General features: G+C 42.4%; 1 protein-coding gene across 8 annotated transcripts in view; it reads left to right on the top strand.

Annotated features, from left to right (window-relative positions):
* Phactr4 (phosphatase and actin regulator 4) overlaps nt 1-20,791 on the top strand; it is a 96,339-nt gene that overhangs the window by 44,026 nt on the left and 31,522 nt on the right. For 3 of the 8 annotated variants that reach the window (XM_070037485.1, XM_070037488.1, XM_070037483.1), the window contains 4 exons: nt 10,942-11,115; nt 13,101-13,181; nt 16,072-16,230; nt 18,575-18,964. In XM_070037485.1, coding sequence (XP_069893586.1) covers nt 10,942-11,115; nt 13,101-13,181; nt 16,072-16,230; nt 18,575-18,964 — 804 coding nt within the window. Of the gene's footprint in view, nt 1-10,042; nt 10,071-10,941; nt 11,116-13,100; nt 13,182-16,071; nt 16,231-18,574; nt 18,965-20,791 lie in introns of those variants that run through there. The other 5 variants (XM_070037490.1, XM_070037486.1, XM_070037484.1 and 2 more) reach the window with 3 other exon arrangements.

The following is a 20,791-nucleotide window of genomic DNA, read 5'->3' as shown; positions in this document are numbered from 1 at the left end:
TGAGCTTCTTATCATCAAAGCTAGCTTTCTACCACTTGAGCGTAGCTCACTTTTGGCCTTTTTTTTGGGGGGGGGGGGGAGGACAGTGTTAAGTTTATTGGAGATAAGAGTTTCACCAACTTTCCTGCCTGGGCTGATTTCAGACTGTAGTCCTTAGATCTCAGCCCTTTGAATAACTAGGATTACAAACATGAGCAGCACCCAGCTACAAAAAGTATTTTTTATGTGTTCCTGAAATTGAGGCACGTGGATCATGCTTCATAAATAGAAAAAAAATACAGAAAAATATAAAGAACCTTCACTTTCCAGTTTAAGAAATAAAATTAAAGACATAGAATGGTACTCCACCCTCTTCCTGTGCCTGCATTCCCTGATGCTGACAGTTTGCTACTTTGTTCCCAGAGTCAACCCTCTCCTGTATTTGGTAAATAACTCACTTGCATGCCACTAAATTTTCCTTCTTCACTGATTAGTCCTTTTATAACAAGTATAGAAAGAACTCCAATAATCCTAAACATTTGTATGGTAGGAATGAAAGAGCTTTCAGAAGCACTAAATTGTTCAGCAACTACAACTTAATTGTGGGTGGCTGTATTTATGAAGATGTCCATCTAATGTTGTACTGTTGTTATACTTTATGCTTTTAAGAACAAAATTCATGACTTTTCCCTAACAATAGCCCTAATGGAAGAACTTTGAAGCTGAACCTTGGTGGCTCATGCCTGTAATTCTAGCAACTCAGGAGGTTGAGATTTGGGTTTTTTGTTTGTTTGTTTTTGTTTTTGTTTTGGGTCCGGTCGTGGGGCCTGAACTCTGGGCCTGGGCACTGTCCCTCAGCTCTTCAGCTCAAGGCTAGCGCTCTACCACTTGAGCCACGGCGCCACTTCCGGCTTTTTTCTTTTTGCTTATGTGGTGCTGAGGAATCAAACCCAGGGCCTTATGCATGCAAGGCAAGTGCTCTACCACTGAGCCACCTTCCCAGCCCAGGAGGCTGAGATTTGATGATCAGGGTCCTAATCACTTAAAAAAAAATGTGTAAATTTATGATTCTTTGCTATTTAACCCACATTAGTCTTAAACTCAAGATCCTCCTGCCTCTGACTCCACTGCTAAGATGATTGGTTCACTTTGCCACACCCTGCTAATTGTTCTTTTTTAAAATTAGTTGACTCACTTGACTTATGATGGAAGCCCAGAACTTTTAACCTAGAAAAATATGCTTTTTTTTGGTTTGTTTATTTGTTTAAGACAAGGTCCCAATGATTTAGCCTGTGCTACTCTAGAACTCACTGTGTAGCCCATGCTGGACTACTCCAGCTCATGATCTTCCTGCGTCACATATAGACTTCTCCCACAGGCATATTTTGTTTAAGGTTAATTACTTGCTATGAACTAGTGAGTTCAACTATTTTCTTTCTTAGAATGGACAAATTCCTACTCCACATTAAAATATCCAATTATTTTGGTAGCAGTTTAAAGTTCTAGTAGTAAGAACTGGTTAGATACTGATAATAACAACTCATAAATCTGCATATAAATAATCTCGCAAAAGTAAGGTTATTGCTGAGCATGGTGGTACATGCCTGGAGGGAGCAGGAGGATTTCAGGTTTGAGGCCAGCCTGGCGGGCAACACTCTCTCTCATAAAACAAAAACAAAAACGCTTTCCAGTCTTATTTTGCAGTTATCAATCAACATAAAAGGTAATTTTGTCTTTACTATAGTCTTGCTATTTATCATATTAAAATAGAATGTGCTTAAATTAGGTATGAAACCAAAGAATTAAATAAATTATGCTTAACCTCTCTTCCCAGCCCAATGAATAAATTTTAATGCAGCTACATAGTAACAGTAAAATAAGTCACAGATGGTAGCACATATCTGAGCTCTCAGCTACTTGGGACCTCAGGAGGATCATTTGAGCCCAAGTACTCAAGGCCAGCTTGGATAACATAGAGAGGCCTCCATCTTGAAAAGATGAAGAGACAACAAAACAGACACACAAACAAAGCCAGTCATGGTGATGCACACCTGTAATCCTATCACTCAAAAGGATAAAGAAAGAAAATTATGAGTTTCAAAGTCAGCCTAGACTACATACTGAATTCCAGGCTAGCCTGAGTTTACAAAACAAAAAACCTTAGAAATAAATAGTGGGTGGGCTAATTAAAGTACTTCTTGGGAATTTGGAAAAAAATACTTAGTATTTATCCACCAGAATTGTTAGACATTTCTCATATCTGACAAGAATTCTTTGGTGTTAAAGGGAAGAGGCCTACTTTCTCCATCTGAGCCACAATTCAGGTACCTTCCCTATGTGTATGTAATCCATGATTCAGGGGTAGATGGCATTAAAGGGTTCTATCATAAAGGGTTCTATCTGTTGTTACTGAATTTAGAATTATTGACCTGTCTTAAGTATTGTTCTTCCATTTAACAATAGCTTATAGTTTGGCTCCTCACTATAAACATCTATACTTAGCCTGGAATTTTTACCCAAGTATAAACATCAAGTTTGCAAATACATAACTTTTTTTTTCTCCCATGCTTAGGATTCCTGTATACCAGGCAAACACTCTACCACTGAGCTACCCCTATCCTTCAGCCAGCCAGCATTACTTCTTGATACAGGTGCTGTCAGAATACTTTTTACCAAAGCAAAGAATCTTGGACCTAACTGTATTTTAAAGTACAGAGAGAACTTATCCCCTAACTTCTTTCAAATGCTTTGTCCAGTTCGTTCTAATCCCCAAGGGTCAGGCTGTGCAAGATTTCAGGAAAAGTTGTAGGTCTTCCCTGGACAAAGCCTACTTTGTTCATTAGTAACAGACTTTCATTCTGCAATTTTGTTATAATTTTCTAAACAGTTTTCTTTAATCCAATAACAGTCCTCTTTCAGAGAGCAAAAATGAGTAAGTACAATAGTTCAAGGACCATAAACTAATAGTGTCCATTTACAAAGTTCAGATGCTATAGAAATACTGTTTACAGCAAAATTTATTTCCAATTAGTGGCCATAAAATGTTATATTAACAAAATCCTTAGATTATAAAAGATGTTTGTCATTTTTTGATATGGAAGAATATCATTGAACTAAAATTTTTAAATATTGGACAAATAAAAATATTTATGAGCCAAACAAGAGACCTTTATACATTTTAAATGTAAATATTTCTGAAACCCAGTTATAAGAGGTCTCATTGGTAGAGTAGATGCTTAGCATATGTAATGCTTTGAATCCTGTCCCCAGCCCCCTTCCCTTCCCCCTATTATTGTAATTATGTTCTGATTTCTGTTAAGGATTGGAATGTTGGGGATAGTGTCAGGCACTGTTTGAACCATACCTCCAGCCTTTTTCCATTGGTGACTTTCCAGGTAGGATTTCTCTTGAGCTTCTAGTGCCATTGGGGATGACAAGCACATACCATTCCACCTAATCAGTAGTTGAAATGGAGTCTCAAGAACTTTTTGCTGGGTGCTGGTGGCTCATGAATGTAATCCTACTCAGGGGGCTTAGATCTGAGGATCATGGTTCAAAGCCAGCCCAGGCAGGAAAGTCCATGAGCCTTATCTCTAACCACCAGAAAAAAACCCAAAGTAGCACTGTGGCTCAGAGTGTTAGAGCACTATCCTTGAGCAAAAAGAACTTAAGGACAGCACCTAGGGCTCATAATTGACCAAGAATAAAAACAAAAAAACAAACGAAGAAAAAAAACAAGAGAATATTATTTGTTAAACAACAAATACTTTTTGTAGTTTGTATTATATATATGTAGAAGTAAAATACTGAACACCACATAGATTATAATAAGTCACAAATGTACAAAACCAATGAGATAAATACAAAATGGTAGCAGTAACCCCAACCATTCCCATGAAAACATTCACTGTAAATGGACTAAATGCTCCAGGCAATTGGCAGGCTTTCTTGGGCACATCTGGGTCCCAACACTGGCAAGGTCTAAGGCAGGAGAAAGTTGAGTTTGAGGCCAACCTGGGCTGCATAATAAAAGCTTGTCTCAAAAAGAAAAAGACATTGTCAAACTAGATAGAAAAGGAACAGGTAAAAGTGTTTCTAGAATGGTAGAGCAACGTCACAATAACTTAAAGGGATTTTTCAGTAGGAAAACAACTCTAAAAAGCAAATACAACTAAAAAAAAACAAATGTTTCATAGATGTTAATGTGCCTCTCCTGCTGATAGAACAAGGAGACAATACATCAGAAGGTTGTTAATGATTTGTATAATAGGATTAACTAACTTAACCTAATTGGCATAGTTAGAGCAATACACCTAGCAACTGCATGAACTGTTTCTGTTTGATTTTGCCTGGGCTGGCCTTGAACTTTTGATTTTCCTGCCTCAGCAGTCTTTCTTTGCTGGGATTTATAGGCATGTACCACTAAGTTTGATTCCTACTACATTTTGTAATGATATTATTGTTATTATTATTTGTCAGTTATAGGGCTTGAACTTAGGGCCTGGGACCTGTCCCTGAGCTTTTTTCTAGCACTCTACCACTTTGAGCCACTGTACCACTTCTGGTTTTCTTTTTTTTTTTTTTTTTGGTCGGCTGTGGGGCTTGAACTCTGGGCCTGGGTGCTGTCTCTCAGCTCTTCAGCTCAAGAAGAGCGCTCTACCACTTGAGCTACAGCGCCACTTCCGGTTTTTCTGGTGGTTATTGGAGATAGGAGTCTCACGGTCTCTCCTGCCTGGGCTGGCTTTGAACCACGATCCTCAGATCTCAGCCTCCTGAGTAGCTAGGATTACAGGCGTGAGCCACCAGCGCCCGGCCACTTCTGGTTTTCTGATGGTTAATTGGAGATAAGAGTCTCAAGGACTTTTCTGCCCAGGCTGGCTTTGAATGAACCTCAAATCTCAGCCTTCTGAATAACTAGGGTTACAGGTATGAGCCCTCAGTGTCTGGTGACTTTATTTTTATTAGAGTTTTTTTTTTTTTTTTTTGGGGGGGGGTCCGGTCGTGGGGCCTGAACTCTGGGCCTGGGTGCTGTCCCTCAGCTCTTCAGCTCAAGGCTAGCACTCTACCACTTGAGCCACAGCACCACTTCTGGCTTTTTTCTTTTTGCTTATGTGGTGCTGAGAAATCGAACCCAGGGTCTCATGTATGCAAGGCAAGCGCTCTACCACTGAGCCACCTTCCCAGCCCCTATTAGAGTATTTTTGATTGTACAAAGGGGTCAGTCTCATTACAATATTTTCATAAATACATATAATGGACTTTGGTTAAATTCACCCCCTTATGGTAGGGGGAAAACAATGGAAGGGGTAACAATGCTCAATAGGAAGTGTACTCATTACCTTGCTCATGTAACTGTAACCCTCTGTATAGTATCTTTACAATAAAAAATTTTAAATAAATAAATTCACCCCCTTTATTACTCTTTTTTAATCCCCTACCTCTACCTTCTTAAACCATTTTAAGGGATTTCATTATTCTAATTTTGATCCATGAGTATGAAGTATTTTGATATAGTCATTCTGACTCAGTATATTTCTGTGTAGGTGAACTTAGAACATAAGTCTAGCCAGAAAGAACTGGAAACTTTTTTTTTTTTTTTGGGTCCAGTCATGGGGCCTGAACTCTGGGCCTGGGCGCTGTCCCTCAGCTCTTCAGCTCAAGGCTAGCGCTCTACCACTTGAGCCACAGCGCCACTTCTGGCTTTTTTCTTTTTGCTTATGTGGTGCTGAGGAATCGAACCCAGGGCCTCAGGCATGCAAGGCAAGCGCTCTACCACTGAGCCATCTTCCCAGCCCGGAACTGGAAACTTTTATTTTTTTAATTTTTGTTGGTTGGTCATGGGGCTTGAACTCTGGGCCTGGACACTGTCCCTTTAGCTCTTCAGCCCAAGGCTAGCACTCTACCACTTGAACCACAGCGCTGCCTCCGGCTTTTCCTGTTTATGTAATGCTAAGGAATCAAATCCAGGGCCTCCCCATGTGAGGTATGCACTCTATTACTGAGCCACCTTCCCAGCCCGAAACTTTTATTTTTAATTTATACTATGAGACAAGGAAAGAACAAGGAATACCTCTAGGAATATCTTGCTGAGTAGGAAACACTGTAATAGTACTGTCATTTTATAGTTTACTGTTCTTCAGCCAAGAAGCAAGCTATAGACAGAAAGTGTTTGCTTCTATCGCTTTAAACAGGGTGGGGTTTCCAGATAATAATCTGGAATTGGGTTAACTAAATGATTTAACATAAGGATTTAACATAAGGAGCTCTTGAGTGCTGCTATACTTTTTAATACAAACTAAATGTGCTTTTAGCTCATGCTCTCTGTTAACATAAAGATATTTGAAAAAATTTCAGGGCTGCGAATGTGGCTTACTGGTAGAGTGCTTGCCTAGCATGCATGAAGCTCTGGGTTTTATTCCTCAGTACCACATAATCAGAAAAAGCCAAAAGTGGCACTGGGGCTCAAATGGTAGAGTGCTAGCCTTGAGCAAAAGAAGCTCATGGACAGTGCCCAGGCCCTGAGTTCAAGCCTCAAGACTGGCACACATACATAAAAAGAAAGAATTTCATAGCCAGGTGCTGGTGGCTCACACCTGTAACCCTAGCTACTCAAGAGACTGATCTGAGGTTGAAACCAGCCTGGACAGGAAAGTCTGTGAGACTCTTAGCTCCAATTAACTACTAAAAAGCCAGAAATGGAGCAGGGACTCAAGTAGTGGAATGCTAGCCTTGAGCCAAAAAAAAAAGCTCAAGGACAGGACCCAAGTTCTAGCCCCAGGACTGATACACACAAAACAGCCAGAAGTAGAGCTGGGCCTCAAGTGGTAGAGTGTCAGCTTTGAGTGGAAAAAGCTGAGACAGTGCCCAGGCCCTGAGACCAGAACTGGTGCATTGTGAATGCTTGTGCATGTACACACATCTACATCTAATTTTTTAAAAATTTAGATTTAATTTCCCCTACTACTTTTTTTTAACCAAATAGGCATTATCTTATGTGTTTGTTTGTTTGTTTCTAGAATGCTTAGTTTATTGGTTAGCACATTACAGTTTTAATGCCTCTTAGCCTGTCCAAGTAAGACTGAGATTGAACAGTTTATGTTAGTTACTTAGTTCCATTTCTGAGGTTTCCCATGTCTTTGAAAGCTTTTTTGAAGCATATATTAAATGGAATATTATGAATGTTCTAAAACATTCAGTTCTCGTTGATACTATATTACTATTGTTATTGTTGTTATTATTTTATTTATTTATTTTTGCCAGTCCTGGGCTTGAATTCAGAGCCTGGGGTGTCCCCGAGCTTCTCTGTGCTGAAGGCTAGTGCTCTACCACTGGATCCACAGCACTACTTCTAGCTTTTTCTGTTTATGTAGTACTGAGGAATCAAACCCAGAGTTTCATGCATGCTAAGGCAAACACTCCACCACGAAGCCACATTCCCAGACCCATATTATATAAACAAATAATGTCTGTTGAGGAAGAAGAGGAACACTAGGTTTTGAACTCAGGACTCTGTGCTTGGCAGACACTGTTCACTTGAGCCATGATTCCATACCTTTTTGTTCTGTTAATTTTGAGATAAGGTCTCACTTCTCGCTCCACCATAGCTAGGTCATGTCACCAAACACAGCTATTGATTGAGATGAGGGCCTCAGGAACTTTTTGCCTAGACAGGCTCAAAATTCTGTCCTGCCAATTTTCTTCACCTCTCAAATAGCTAGGATTATAGGCATGAACCCTCAGCACCTAGAAAGTACTGTCTTAATTAAAATCACAATTCTTAAAAAAAACATTATCATGACTGCAAACATGATTCAGTGGTGGAGTGCTTGTCTCGCATGCATAAGGCCCTGGGTTACATTCTTCAGCACCACATAAACAGAAGCTGGAAGTGGCACTGTAGCTCAAGTGGTAGAGTGCTAGCTTTGAACTGAAGAGCTGAGAGACAGTGCCCAGGACCAGAGTTCAAGCCCCACAACTGACAAAAAACAACAACAAGAACAACAACAACAAACTGGTATCATGTGTTCACCCTATTAGCACTCTTGGGATTCTTCCAGGGTTTACTTCCTCATTGAGGGAAAATTATGCCAGAAGTTTTGTTTTCTCTTTTAAAAAAATGTACTCAGTTATTCCCATCAGATTCAGTGCATTTAGTGTTATTAGAATTATTTGAGATCTAAGATGCCTTAAGTCATGTAACTAGGAAGAAACAAGTCACTGTCCTATGTCATCTTCATCAGTTGTACTTTAGTAACCAGAATCTGCTTTACCTAAGTCTTTTGACACTGAAGCCTATCAGGTCAGCAATCATTACTGTAGTTAGTTACTCTGATAGTAAAGTTTATATAAATCCAACCTTTTTCAAATTTCCCAAGATTACTGTCAACCCAGCAAAGGTTAGATTTGGCGCAACTGCCAGATATTTAAAAACATTAACACTTATAGACTGTATATTTGCACACACAAAAAATGTACCAACCTTGATGGTGAGCGAGAGCCCTCTGTGAGTGAAAAGGCTTTAGTGAGAGTTTCAGAACCTGAGGTTGAAGCCCCAGTGCCAACACCCAAAAAAAAAAAAAAAAAGTATAGGTGTTATACAGCTATAGTCCCAGCATTCAGTAGGCTCAATTAGAATGGAATGATTGTAAGTTCAAGGCCATGCTAGGCTACAAAAAGACCCTGTCTCAAACAAAGCAGCATAAAAAACCTGCAGTATTGCCGGGCCCCAGTGGCTCATGCCTGTAATCCTAGCTACTCTGGAGGCTGAGATCTGAGGATTACAGTTCAAAGCTAGCCCAGGCAGGAAAGTCATGAGATTTTTTTTGGGGGGGGGGGGGGTCCGGTCGTGGGGCCTTGAACTCTGGGCCTGGGCGCTGTCCCTCAGCTCTTCAGCTCAAGGATTGTGCTCTACCACTTGAGCCACAGCGCCACTTCCGACTATTTTCTTTTTGCTTATGTGGTGCTAAGGAATTGAACCCAGGGCCTCAAGCATGCAAGGCAAGCGATCTACCACTGAGCCACCTTCCCAGCCCAGCCCAGTCCATGAGATTTTTTTTTTTTTTTTTTTTTTTTGGGTCCGGTCGTGGGGCCTGAACTCTGGGCCTGGGCGCTGTCCCTCAGCTCTTCAGCTCAAGGCTAGCACTCTACCACTTGAGCCACAGCACCACTTCCGGCTTTTTTCTTATGTGGTGCTGAGGAATCGAACCCAGGACCTTGAGCATGCAAGGCAAGTGCTCTACCACTGAGCCACCTTCCCAGCCCCTCCATGAGATTTTTATCTCCAATAAACCACCAAAAAACAGGAAGTGGGGGCTGGGAAGGTGGCTCAGTGGTAGAGCACTTGCCTTGCATGCTCAAGGCCCTGGGTTCGATTCCTCAGCACCACATAAGAAAAAAGCCGGAAGTGGCGCTGTGGCGCAAGTGGTAGAGTGCTAGCCTTGAGCTGAAGAGCTGAGGGACAGTGCCCAGGCCCAGAGTTCAAGCCCCACAACCGGACCCAAAAAAAAAAAAAAAAAACAGGAAGTGGCGCTATGGCTAAAGTGGTAGAGTGCTTCCCTTGAGCTGAAGAGCTCAGGGACAGCACCCAGGCCCAAAGTTCAAGCTCTACCACCGACAAAAAAATCCTTCAGTATTTCTTTTTTTTTTTTTTTTTTTGTCAGTCGTGGGGCTTGAACTCTGGACCTCAGGGCTGTCCCTGCACTTTTCAGCTCAAGGCTAGTGTTCTACCACTTGAGCTACAGCCCCACTTCTGGTTTTTTGGTGGTTTATTGGAGATAACTTTCACAGACTTTCCTGCCCCGGCTGGCTTTGAACTGCGATCCTCAGATCTCAGCCTCCTAAGTAGCTAGGATTACATGCATGAACTACCAGCACCAGGCTAATCCTGCAGTATTAAAAGGAGACAATTTTTAATGCATGTGTTATACCCTTCTTCCCCCAGAAGGCATTATTTGCTCCAATATGAAATACAATATGTATTCTTTAATGTATCTTTATAAAATAGCAGTTCTGCTTTAATTTCAGGACAGTTATTCCACATAACTCTTTTTTTCTTCCCCTCTAGACTTCTCCAGAGAACCCTGGGACAGTAGGTGGAGTGCAGCTCTATTGTGTTGCTTTCCTGCGTTTTTGTTGTTGTTGTTGCCTTCCTGCTTTTATTTTTTTTTTAAATAAGTTTTTGGCCCTGCCTTGGCTGCTCCTTTTCTCTTCTACTTGAAACTAAGCCCTGCATGTGTTGTCATTATCTAAGGGGCCGTGGCCTTTCATTTCAGTCCTGTAGATGTATCATGTCAATTACGTTTCATGTCAAATCCTTAGTGTCAAGATTATCCCTAAAGCAATACCATGATAGACAGACTGTAATCTCAGTTCTGGCTGTTCTTCAGAACATTTTCTTCCATTTTAAAACATGCTCTTTCTACTGCAACCATGTACCTCACTTCAGTTACCTTCCATTGTGCCAAGACTATCTAAGCTTCTTTTATGAAGGCCGAAAATCTGATAAATAGATGCAAGTAAGGTGAAGAGTTGCTCATCCCTGAACTATCTAAATCCTGAAAAAGTCAGGAGAAGGTAATATTTAACAGAATAAGGCCTCACTAATTGTGGAATTCCTTGCTTCAGTCATCAGAGAACTCATGTATATAGAGAAGATACCCACCTTCTGTGTGTGCATGTATATATGTGAGTGTGTATGTGTGTGTGTGTGTGTATATATACACCTTTGAACAATTTTGTCCTGGACCAATACATTTTGTCCTAAAATGATGTGAGTTTGTTTTTATTTCTTTAGTAATTTGTCTGATACAGATTTTGTTGTTTGATCTATGTAATGTTAAGGAGTCTGTCTGCATGTTTGTTTATCATTGCCCTGATCCCTTCCAACTACCACCGGAAGAGAGGGGAAGGACTGTTTTAGAGATTATGCTAAAGTAATAAGTTGTTGTCTTCTCTCTGTGACAGAAGAAGCAGACCAGCATACTGGAGATACAGGCATGGTCATGGACAGTGTGGAAGCTGGAGACACAACACCTCCGACCAAAAGAAAAAGCAAGTTCTCAGGCTTTGGCAAAATCTTCAAGCCCTGGAAATGGAGGAAAAAAAAAAGTAGTGATAAATTCAAAGAGACATCAGAAGGTGAGAGAGGGGGCAGGGAATGTGGCTTCGTGGTGGAGTGCTTGCCTAGCAAGCATGAGGCCCTGAGTTCTATTCCTTGGTACCACATAAACAATAAATAAAATTAATAAAATAAAAGGAAAAATAACTTAATTAAAAAAAAAAAAGGTGAGAGCATAATTTATGTATTTTGAGTTGTAGAATTTCCTTTTTTCTTTCTTTTTGGTTTCTTGGATTTTGAGACAAAATCTCACTACACAGCCCAGGCTAGCCTCAACCTTTCCAGCCTTGGGCTCCCAAACACTGAAATTATTGGCATGTACCATCATGCCTGGCCCTACGGCTTTCTAACTTAGAAGCTCCTAACTTTTTCATAGTTTCTGTGGAAGGGCTATACCTCCCTGTTTGGATCATTTAGTCTTTTAGAATTTAACCAGACAAATGGTCATTCACTGAGCCTTATATTCTTTTTTTTTTTTTTTTTTTTTTTTGTCGGTCGTGGGGCTTGAACTCTGGGCCTGGGCGTTGTCCCTTAGCTCTTCAGCTCAAGGCGAGCGCTCTACCACTTGAGCTACAGCGCCACTTCCGGTTTTCTGGTGGTTTTATTGGAGATAGGAGTCTCACGGTCTCTCCTGCCCGGGCTGGCTTTGAACCGCGATCCTCAGATCTCAGCCTCCTGAGTAGCTAGGATTACAGGCGTGAGCCACCAGCGCCCGGCTTGAGCCTTATATTCTATAACCTCATTCCTAGGTTTGTCTTTTGAATGGCTGAGCTGGGAATAGTGGTGCATGTCTATACTCTTAGCATTCTCTTCTACTGCCTGTACTCAAGAGGCAAAGACAAGAGAATCTTAAAGACTGGGCTACTACTAGTGATGAAACCCTGTCTCAAAAACAAAAACAAAAAAACACTAACAGTGACTAATCTGTTCAGTGGTGCAATGGCTGTCTTACACTGAGAAAATAACATCTAAAGTACTGGAAATGGAAGTGTGTCTCAAACAATAGACTGCCAGCCTTGAATGAAAAAGCCAACTAAGAGCTGTGAGGCCCTGAGTTCAAGCCACAGTATGGGCACCAAAATAATAATAATAATAATAATAATAGGGTTGGGAAGGTGGCTCAGTGGTAGACCGCCTGTCTTGCATGCATGAGGCCCTGGTTTCAATTCCTCAGCACCACATAAGCAAAAAGAAAAAAGCTGGAAGTGGCACTGTGGCTCAAGTGGTAGAGCGCTAGCCTTGAGCTGAAGAGCTGAGAGACAGCGCCCAGGCCCAGAGTTCAGGCCCCAGGACCAACCAAAAAAATAAATAAATAAAAATAAAATAATAATAATAATGAAGCCTAAAGTGCTTCTTTTCTACTCTGCCCACTTCCTATCAATGCAGACTTTATCCATAAAAACCTTATTATTAAAATTTTAATTGGGTTACCTTATAAAAAGATTCTTCCTTTTAGAAATGATATTTCCAGCTGGGCGCTGGTGGCTCATGCCTGTAATCCTAGCTACTCAGGAGGCTGAGATCTGAGGATCACAGTTCAAAGCCATCCTGGGCAGGAAAGACTGTGAGACTCCTATCTCCAATAAACCACCAGAAAACCGGAAGTGGCGCTGTAGCTCAAGTGGTAGAGTGCTTGCCTTGAGCTGAAGAGCTAAGGGACAGCACTCAGGCCCAGAGTTCAAGCCCCACGACCGACAAAAAAAAAAGAAAAAAAAAAAAAAGAAATGATATTTCCCCAATAGAATAGTGTATAAAAGAAATTAAAGTCTTGTTATTTGTTTTTAATGATGGGAGTAGAACCCAGTGTGTCACATATACTAGGCAAGGATTCTACCCCAGGCCAAGAAATTACTTTTTTTAATTTGAAATTAACTTTTGTTTAGTTTCTGTCCTAAGAATGAAGAAATTTGAATAAATTTTTCTCTACCTATGGATTTAGAATGCTGAGTAATGTTGACATTTCAAGTACTGTATTTCTGAGTGGTGTTTTTCAACTCAATGTTAGTTTTAGAGCGAAAAATATCTATGCGAAAACCAAGAGAAGAGTTGGTTAAGAGAGGAGTTCTCCTGGAAGATCCTGAGCAAGGTAAGTTTCAAATGAATAGCATATGACTTTCTCTGTGTATTTAGTCTTTAATTGGACCTAAATAGGTATTTAAATTTTCTTTCTGTTATTTCTATAGTTAGGCTGTAGTTTCCTGGCTGAATGCCAGTGGCTCACATGTGTAATCCTAGCTACTCAGGAGGCTGAGATCTAAGGATCACAGTTCAGAACCAGCCAGGACAGGAAAGTTCATGAGTCTCTTAGCTCCAATTAACCACCAGAAAATTGGAAGTGGCACTGTATCTCAAAGTGGTAGAGCACTAGCCTTGAGCTGAAGAGCTCAGGGACAGGGCCCAGGCCCTGAGTTCAAGCCCCATGAATGACAAAAAATAAGTTTCCTGTACCTTCTTAAGTGTCTTCCTTAGGTGTTTTTGTTTGTTTGTTTGTTGTCGGTCGTGGGGCTTGAACTCTGAGCTTGGGCGCTGTCCCTGCGCTCTTCAGCTCAAGGCCAGTGCTCTACCACTTGAGCTACAGCGCCACTTCCGGTTTTCTGGTGGTTTATTGGAGATAAGAGTCTCACAGTCTCTCCTGCCCAGGCTGGCTTTGAACCACGATCCTCAGATCTCAGCCTCCTGAGTAGCTAGGATTACAGGCCGGCTGCCTTAGGTTTTAACTCTGAAATTAGAGTGATTAGTGAAAAATACTTGGGGCAACAATTCCTTGTATCTGTATATCCTCAGCTTTGTGCCACCTTCAGCAGTTGTTATTACTTTCTTCTTTTGATCACATTTGTCTCCCTGCTTTTTTTATTGCACTTATCTTTCTCTTTCTAAGAGGATAGCTTGAGATTTCAATACTTGTTGCTGGTTTAGTAGTTGTTCTTTTTTTTTTTTTTTTTTTTGTGGTCAGTTGTGGGGCTTGAACTCAGGGCCTGGGCAGTATCCCTGAGCTTTTTCACTCAAGGCTAGCACTCTACCACTTTGAGCCACAACTACACTTCTGTTTTGTAGGTGGATAATTGGAGATAAGTGTCTCATGGACTTTAGGTCCTGTCCAAAGCTGACTTGGAACAGCTCTCAACCTCTGAGTAGCTAGGATTATAGGTGTGAGCCACCAGTACCTGGCCTTTGTTCAATTTTTTTTTTTTTTTTTTTTTTTGGTCGGTCGTGGGGCTTGAACTCTGGGCCTGGGCGCTGTCCCTCACCTCTTCAGCTCAAGGCGAACGCTCTACCACTTGAGCTACAGCGCCACTTCCAGTTTTCTGGTGGTTTATTGGAGATAGGAGTCTCACGGTCTCTCCTGCCCGGGCTGGCTTTGAACCACGATCCTCAGATCTCAGCCTCCTGAGTAGCTAGGATTACAGGCGTGAGCCACCAGCGCCCGGCTCCTTTGTTCAATTTTTGAAGCAGTTTATTATAAGTGTAAAACTCTAGACATATATTGGTTACATTTCATTTCTCATTTCTCTTTTACAGTAACATATTACTTTTGCATAACTGTCAGTTTGTCAGTTTGCTTCCTTCCATTTTTCCTTTCTTTTCTTTTTCTTTTTTTGTTGTTGTTGGTAGTGGTGGTCATGGGGCTTGAACTCTGGTCCTAGGCGCTGTCCCTCAGCTCTTCAGCTCAAGGTGAGCGCTTGAGCCACAGTGCCACTTCCATTTTTCTGAGTGGTTTATTGGAGATAAGAGTTTCATGAACTTTTCCTGCCCAGGCTAGCTTTGAACTGTGATCCTAAAATCTCAGCCTCCTGAGTAGCTAGGATTAAAGGTGTGAGCCACCGGTGCCTGGCTTCCCTTCCATCAAAAAAGTTGTCAGGGCAGGTGACTTTAACTTTAGGAGTACCTTTTCATTTGTTATTTAGATTCTTCAGAATTTTTAGCCCAAATACCACCTCTTGATTGGACTCCCTGAAGAATGACTGATCTCCTAGTAATTGTGCTGGGTCAGGGTAAGGGACTGGTCCTTGAGAACTCAGTGAACTAAATCAATCAGGTGTCAAGAGACACTCAAAAGTGTCTCATTAGGGAAAACAAAGAAGTGAACAACTAGTGCCAGTTACCATATGACTCTAGGAAATGAGATAGTGCTTTTAATCTCTTAAGTTTGATGTTTTCAGCTCTGTTGTTGAAGAATTTAGGAAACCTCTGCAGGAACTGGGATTGTTTGTCTAGTTTCCTTTTTGTTTTTGGTTGGTTGTTGGGCTTGAATTCTGAGCCTGGGTGCTGTCACTAAGCTCTTCAGCTCAAGGCAAGTGCTCTACCACTTGAGCCACAGCACCACTTCCTGTTTTTTGGTGGTTAATTGGAGATAAGAGTCTCATGGTCTTTCTTTCCCTGGTTGGCTTTGAAGCACAATCCTCAGATCTCAGCCTTCTTAGTAGCTAGGATTATAGGGGTGACAACACCCCTTCCTCCCCCACGCCATCAAAAGATTTTTATTGAGGCTGGTCTGGTGGCTCACACCTGTAATCCTAGCTACTCAGGAGCCTGAGATGTGAGGATCACAGTTCAAAGCTAGCCCGGGCAGGAAAGTCCGTGAGACTCTTTATCTCCAATAGACCACCAGAAAACCAGAAGTGGCCCTGTTGCCCAAATGGTAGAGTGCTAACCTTGAGCTGAAGAGCTGATGGACAGTGTCCAGGCCCAGAGTTGGAGCCCCACAACCGACCAAAAAAAAAGAAAAAGAAAGAAAGAAAGAAAGAAAGAAAGAAAGAAAGAAAGAAAGAAAGAAAGAAAGAAAGAAAGAAAGAGAAGAAAAGATATTTATTGAAAAAAGGAATTACGTATTTTTATTATTACTAGAAGGGTTCCAATAACATAGGTATAAATAGAACAAGGAGGCAAGAGAGTAAGAGAGGTTAAACACTAGCAGCTCTTCTTGTTTGATTATGCCAAGTCCCATCATTTTATCTCTTTCCTCTTTCTTTTGGCAGGTGGTGAGGATCCAGGAAAGCTGAGCCATGACATATTAAAGAATGGCCATACCACCCACATAGGGAGTACCAGATCTTCCAGCCTAGTAGAAGAAGAGGCAGTAAGAATATCAAGTCTTAAAGATCCTATTCCAGAAGAAGACCTAAAGAAGCAACTAGGTAAAATTGGAATTGGGGGAAAAAGGAGAGTCTCATTTTGTAGTCCAACCTGGCCTTGAAGCCCTCTTGCCTCAGGAGGGCTTGCCATCAACCAAAAATTGTATTTTTGAGCTTAAAAGCCATGGACTAGGAGCTGAGAATGTGGCTTAGTGCTAGAGTGCTTGTGTAGAATGCATGAAGCCATTGGTTTGATTCCTCAGAATCACATAAGCAGAAAAACCCAGAAGTGGCTCTGTGGCTCAAGGGTAGAGTGCTACACTTAAACAAAAGCAGTTTAGGGACATGCCCAGGCCCTGAGTTCAAGCTCCAGGACTGGGGGGAGGGGGGAAAAGCCATGGACTACATACTCTTACTCACATACTTTGGGGTTCTGAGAGAACAGGGAAATAGAAATTCAAGAGGCAATTATGTTCTTCTTAAAAACTATTTACCTATAATATTCCTCCCTCTAATTCTGGGGCTTGGACTCAGGGCTTGGGCACTGTCCCTGAGCTTCTTTTGCTCAAGGTTAGCACTCTACCACTTGAGCCATAGAGCCACTTCAAGCTTTTTCTGTTTATGTGATACTGAGGAATTGAACCCAGAGCTTCATGCATGCTAGGCAAGCACTCTACCACTAAGCTACATCCCCAACCCTCCCTCTAATTCTTTTTTTTTTTTTTTTTTTTGGGTCCGGTTGTGGGGCTTGAACTCTGGGCCTGGGCACTGTCCCTCAGCTCTTCAGCTCAAGGCTAGCACTCTACCACTTGCGCCACAGCGCCACTTCCAGCTTTTTTCTTATGTGGTGCTGAGGAATCAAACCCAGGGCCTTGAGCATGCAAGGCAAGTGCTCTACCACTGAGCCACCTTCCCAGCCCCCTCCCTCTAATTCTTATATTCACAAAATACATAAATTTGTGGGGTTTTTTTGTTTTTGGTCATTTGTGGTTCTGTCCCTGAGCTCTTCAGCTCAAGGCAAACACTCTACCACTTGTGCCACAGCTGCCATTTCTGGTTTTCTGGTGGTTAATTAGAGATAAGAGCCTCATGTACTTTCCTGCCTGGCTGTCCCTCAGCTCTTCAGCTCAAGGCGAGTGCTCTACCACTTGAGCAACTGCGCCACTTCCGGTTTTCTGATGGTTTATTGGAGATAGGAGTCTCACGGTCTCTCCTGCCCTAGCTGGCTTTGAACTGCGATCCTCAGATCTCAGCCTCCTGAGTAGCTAGGATTACAGGCGTGAGCCACCAGCGCCCGGCTTAAATTTGTGATTCTTTTTTTTTTTTTTTTTTTTGGTCAGTCATGGGGCTTGAACTCTGGGCCTGAGCGCTGTCCCTCAGCTCTTCAGCTCAAGGCAAGCGCTCTACCACTTGAGCTACAGCGCCACTTCCGGTTTTCTGGTGGTTTATTGGAGATAGGAGTCTCACGGTCTCTCCTGCCCGGGCTGGCTTTGAACCGCGGTCCTCAGATCTCAGCCTCCTGAGTAGCTAGGATTACAGGCGTGAGCCACCAGCGCCCAGCTAAATTTGTGATTCTTAAAGAGGAAAATATTGGGCTGACAATGTGGCTTAGTGGTAGAGTGCTTGCCTAACATGCATGAATCCCTAGCATGCATGGAGCCCTGGGTTCAATTCCTCAGTACCAAATAAACAGAAAAAGCTGGAAGTGGCAGTGTGGCTCAAGTGGTAGAGTACTAGCCTTGAGCAAAAGATCAGGTTCAGTGCCCAGGCCCTGAGTTCAATCCTTGGGACTGGCAAAAAAAAAAAAAAAAGGAAAATATTGTTAAATGTTAGACTGCTGTGGGACTTGTTTCTTTTGGCCATGCTGGGAACTCAGGGCCTCATATTTGTTAGGCAGGCACTGTAGGACTTTTCCAAACACACTCATTCTACCCAAGAAATTTGTATATATTTCCTTAGTAGCATTGCTCTGGTACAAATAATTGCCACTGGGCTGGGAAGGTGGCTCAGTGGTAGAGCGCTTGCCTTGCATGCCTGAGGCCCTGGGTTCGATTCCCCAGCACCACATAAGCAAAAAGAAAAAAAAGCCAGAAGTGACGCTGTGGCTCAAGTGGTAGAGTGCTAGCCTTGAGCTGAAGAGCCGAGGGACAGCGCCCAGGCCCAGAGTTCAGGCCCCATGACTGGACCCCCCCCAAAAAAAAACAACAAATAATTGCCACTATAATTTGCCTCTTATTTTAATGATATTCTCTAGAATACTAAGGGTGGCAGGTGTTGTGAACTATAGCCTGTAAAACTGTAAATTAACTAATCTATGCAGTTGACCAGCAATCCATAGATGTATTAACCTTTTCAGGCTCTTGTGTTACTTTTAACTTCCTTTTAAATGATATCTTTCATTACCCAGGCTCAACTGGAAGCCAGCCTAATTCTGAAGCAGAGTCTATTCCTGAGAATGTTCCCAAACCGCCTTTACTTCCCCCGAAAAGACCCTTGTCTTCTCATGAAGCAAGTGAAGGACAAGCAAAAGACATCACTTGTGGCAGCACAGCCAGATCCACCTCCTCCACCTCTGCCTCCTCCGCCGCCATAGCACCTGCTGCCACTACTGCTGCCACAAACCTAGCAAAGACTGTCAATTCTTTTGCCACTCCTACCCCAGTACCCAGGACTCTGTCTGTCGCTCCTGTCAGTACTAACACTACTCTTGCTCCTAGCCTTACGAATATGGTCCCTGCCAAGCAGCCCCCAGTCCCTCCCCCCAAACCAGCTCACAGAAATAGCAACCCTGTCATTGGTAAGTGTCCAGCGTTTAATTTAGGATGTTTATTTTAGTGAGTAACTAGTACAACACTGATTTGGTCTATGCAAGAGTTTTCCATATCTTGTACCTTTGACTATCTTCTATATTGAGAATTTTTTTTTTTTTTTGGTCGGTCGTGGGGCTTGAACTCTAGGCCTGGGCGCTGTCCCTCAGCTCTTCAGCTCAAGGCGAGCGCTCTACCACTTGAGCTACAGCACCACTTCCGGTTTTCTGGTGGTTTATTGGAGATAGGAGTCTCATGGTCTCTCCTGCCTGGGCTGGCTTTGAACGGCGATCCTCAGATCTCAGCCTCCTGAGTAGCTAGGATTACAGGCGTGAGCCACCAGCGCCCGGCTTTGAGAAAAATTTTTCAAATGAGGCATATGGCCATGAATGGAAACATCATCAAAATTAAGTTAAGATTTGAGATTAAAATCTATTTTTCTGGAAGTGCGCTGTAGCTCAAGTGGTAGAGCGCTCACCTTGAGCTGAAGAGCTGAGGGACAGTGCCCAGGCCCAGAGTCCAAGCCCCATGACCGACAAAAAAAAAAAAAAAAAACAAATCTGTCTAGGTTCTGGGCTGGGAAGATGGCTCAGTGGTAGAGTGCTTGCCTTGCATGCATGAGGCCCTGGGTTCGATTCCTCAGCACCACATAAGCAAAAAGAAAAAAGCCTGAAGTGGCGCTGTGACTCAAGTGGTAGAGTGCTAGCCTTGAGCTGAAGAGCTGAAGGCAGTGCCCAGGCCCACGACCGACCCCCCCAAAAAAAATCTATTTTTCTATGATAGTATTTCAGGATGCTGTATATAGTTGGACTAGTGAAGACCATAACATATTTTACCTGCATAGAATTATCTGTGGCATTTACTGAGAAAATGATAATTATGCCACAAATTATAATGGTCCTGGCACCACTGGCTCACACATGTAATCCTAACTACTTAGAAGGCTGAGATCCGAAGATGGTGGTTCAAAGCCAGCCTGGCCATGAAACTCTTATCTCCACTAAACCACGTGGCACTGTGGCTCAAGTGGTAGAGCGCTGGCCGTGAGCTGAAGAGCTGAGGGACGAGCTCAGGCCCAGAGTTCAAACTCCATAACCGACAAAAAAAAAAATTATAATGGGCAAGACAAGCCTCAAATAAAAAGTTAGGGTTTATAGAACATCTGCTTTGAACTACCAGTGCTTTCCTTAAATGTAAACAAGTATAGTAGATAAAAAGATGATTTTGTGGATGCCTGTGTAATTTAGGATTCAGTACTTGGCGCTGTAGCTTTATGAGAATTGCAAAAGGTATTATTTAAATTATTCTGGTAAAATCATGTTTTATCCTCAGAGAATTAAGAATGATAGTCTTTTTTTTGGGGGGGTGAGGGGGTCTGGTCGTGGGGCCTGGACTCTGGGCCTGGGCACTGTCCTTCAGCTCTTCAGCTCAAGGCTAGTGCTCTACCACTTGAGCCACAGTACCACTTCCAGTTTTCTGGTAGTTAATTGGAGATAAGAGTCTCACAGACTTTCCTGCCCAGGCTGGCTTTGAACCATGTTCCTCAGATCTCAGCTTCCTGACTAGCTATTCTTTTAAGAAGTACAAGTTTTTTGGGGGGTGGGGAGTCTGGTCATGGGGTCTGAACTCTGGGCCTGGGCGCTGTCCCTCAGCTCTTCAGCTCAAGACTAGCACTCTACTACTTGAGCCACAGCACCACTTCCAGCTTTTTTCTTTTTGCTTATGTGGTGCTGAAGAATCGAACCCAGGGCCTCATTCATGCAAGGCAAGCACTCTACCACTGAGCCACCTTCCCAGCCCCAAGAATGATAGTCTTA

The sequence above is a fragment of the Dipodomys merriami genome, unplaced genomic scaffold, assembly GCF_024711535.1.
Source record: "Dipodomys merriami isolate MVZ:Mamm:240054 unplaced genomic scaffold, mDipMer1.0.p SCAF_28, whole genome shotgun sequence".
Classification (NCBI taxonomy): Eukaryota; Metazoa; Chordata; class Mammalia; order Rodentia; family Heteromyidae; genus Dipodomys; species Dipodomys merriami.
Note: the sequence above shows the minus strand (reverse complement) of the source record. Positions and strands in the feature narration are given on the sequence as shown.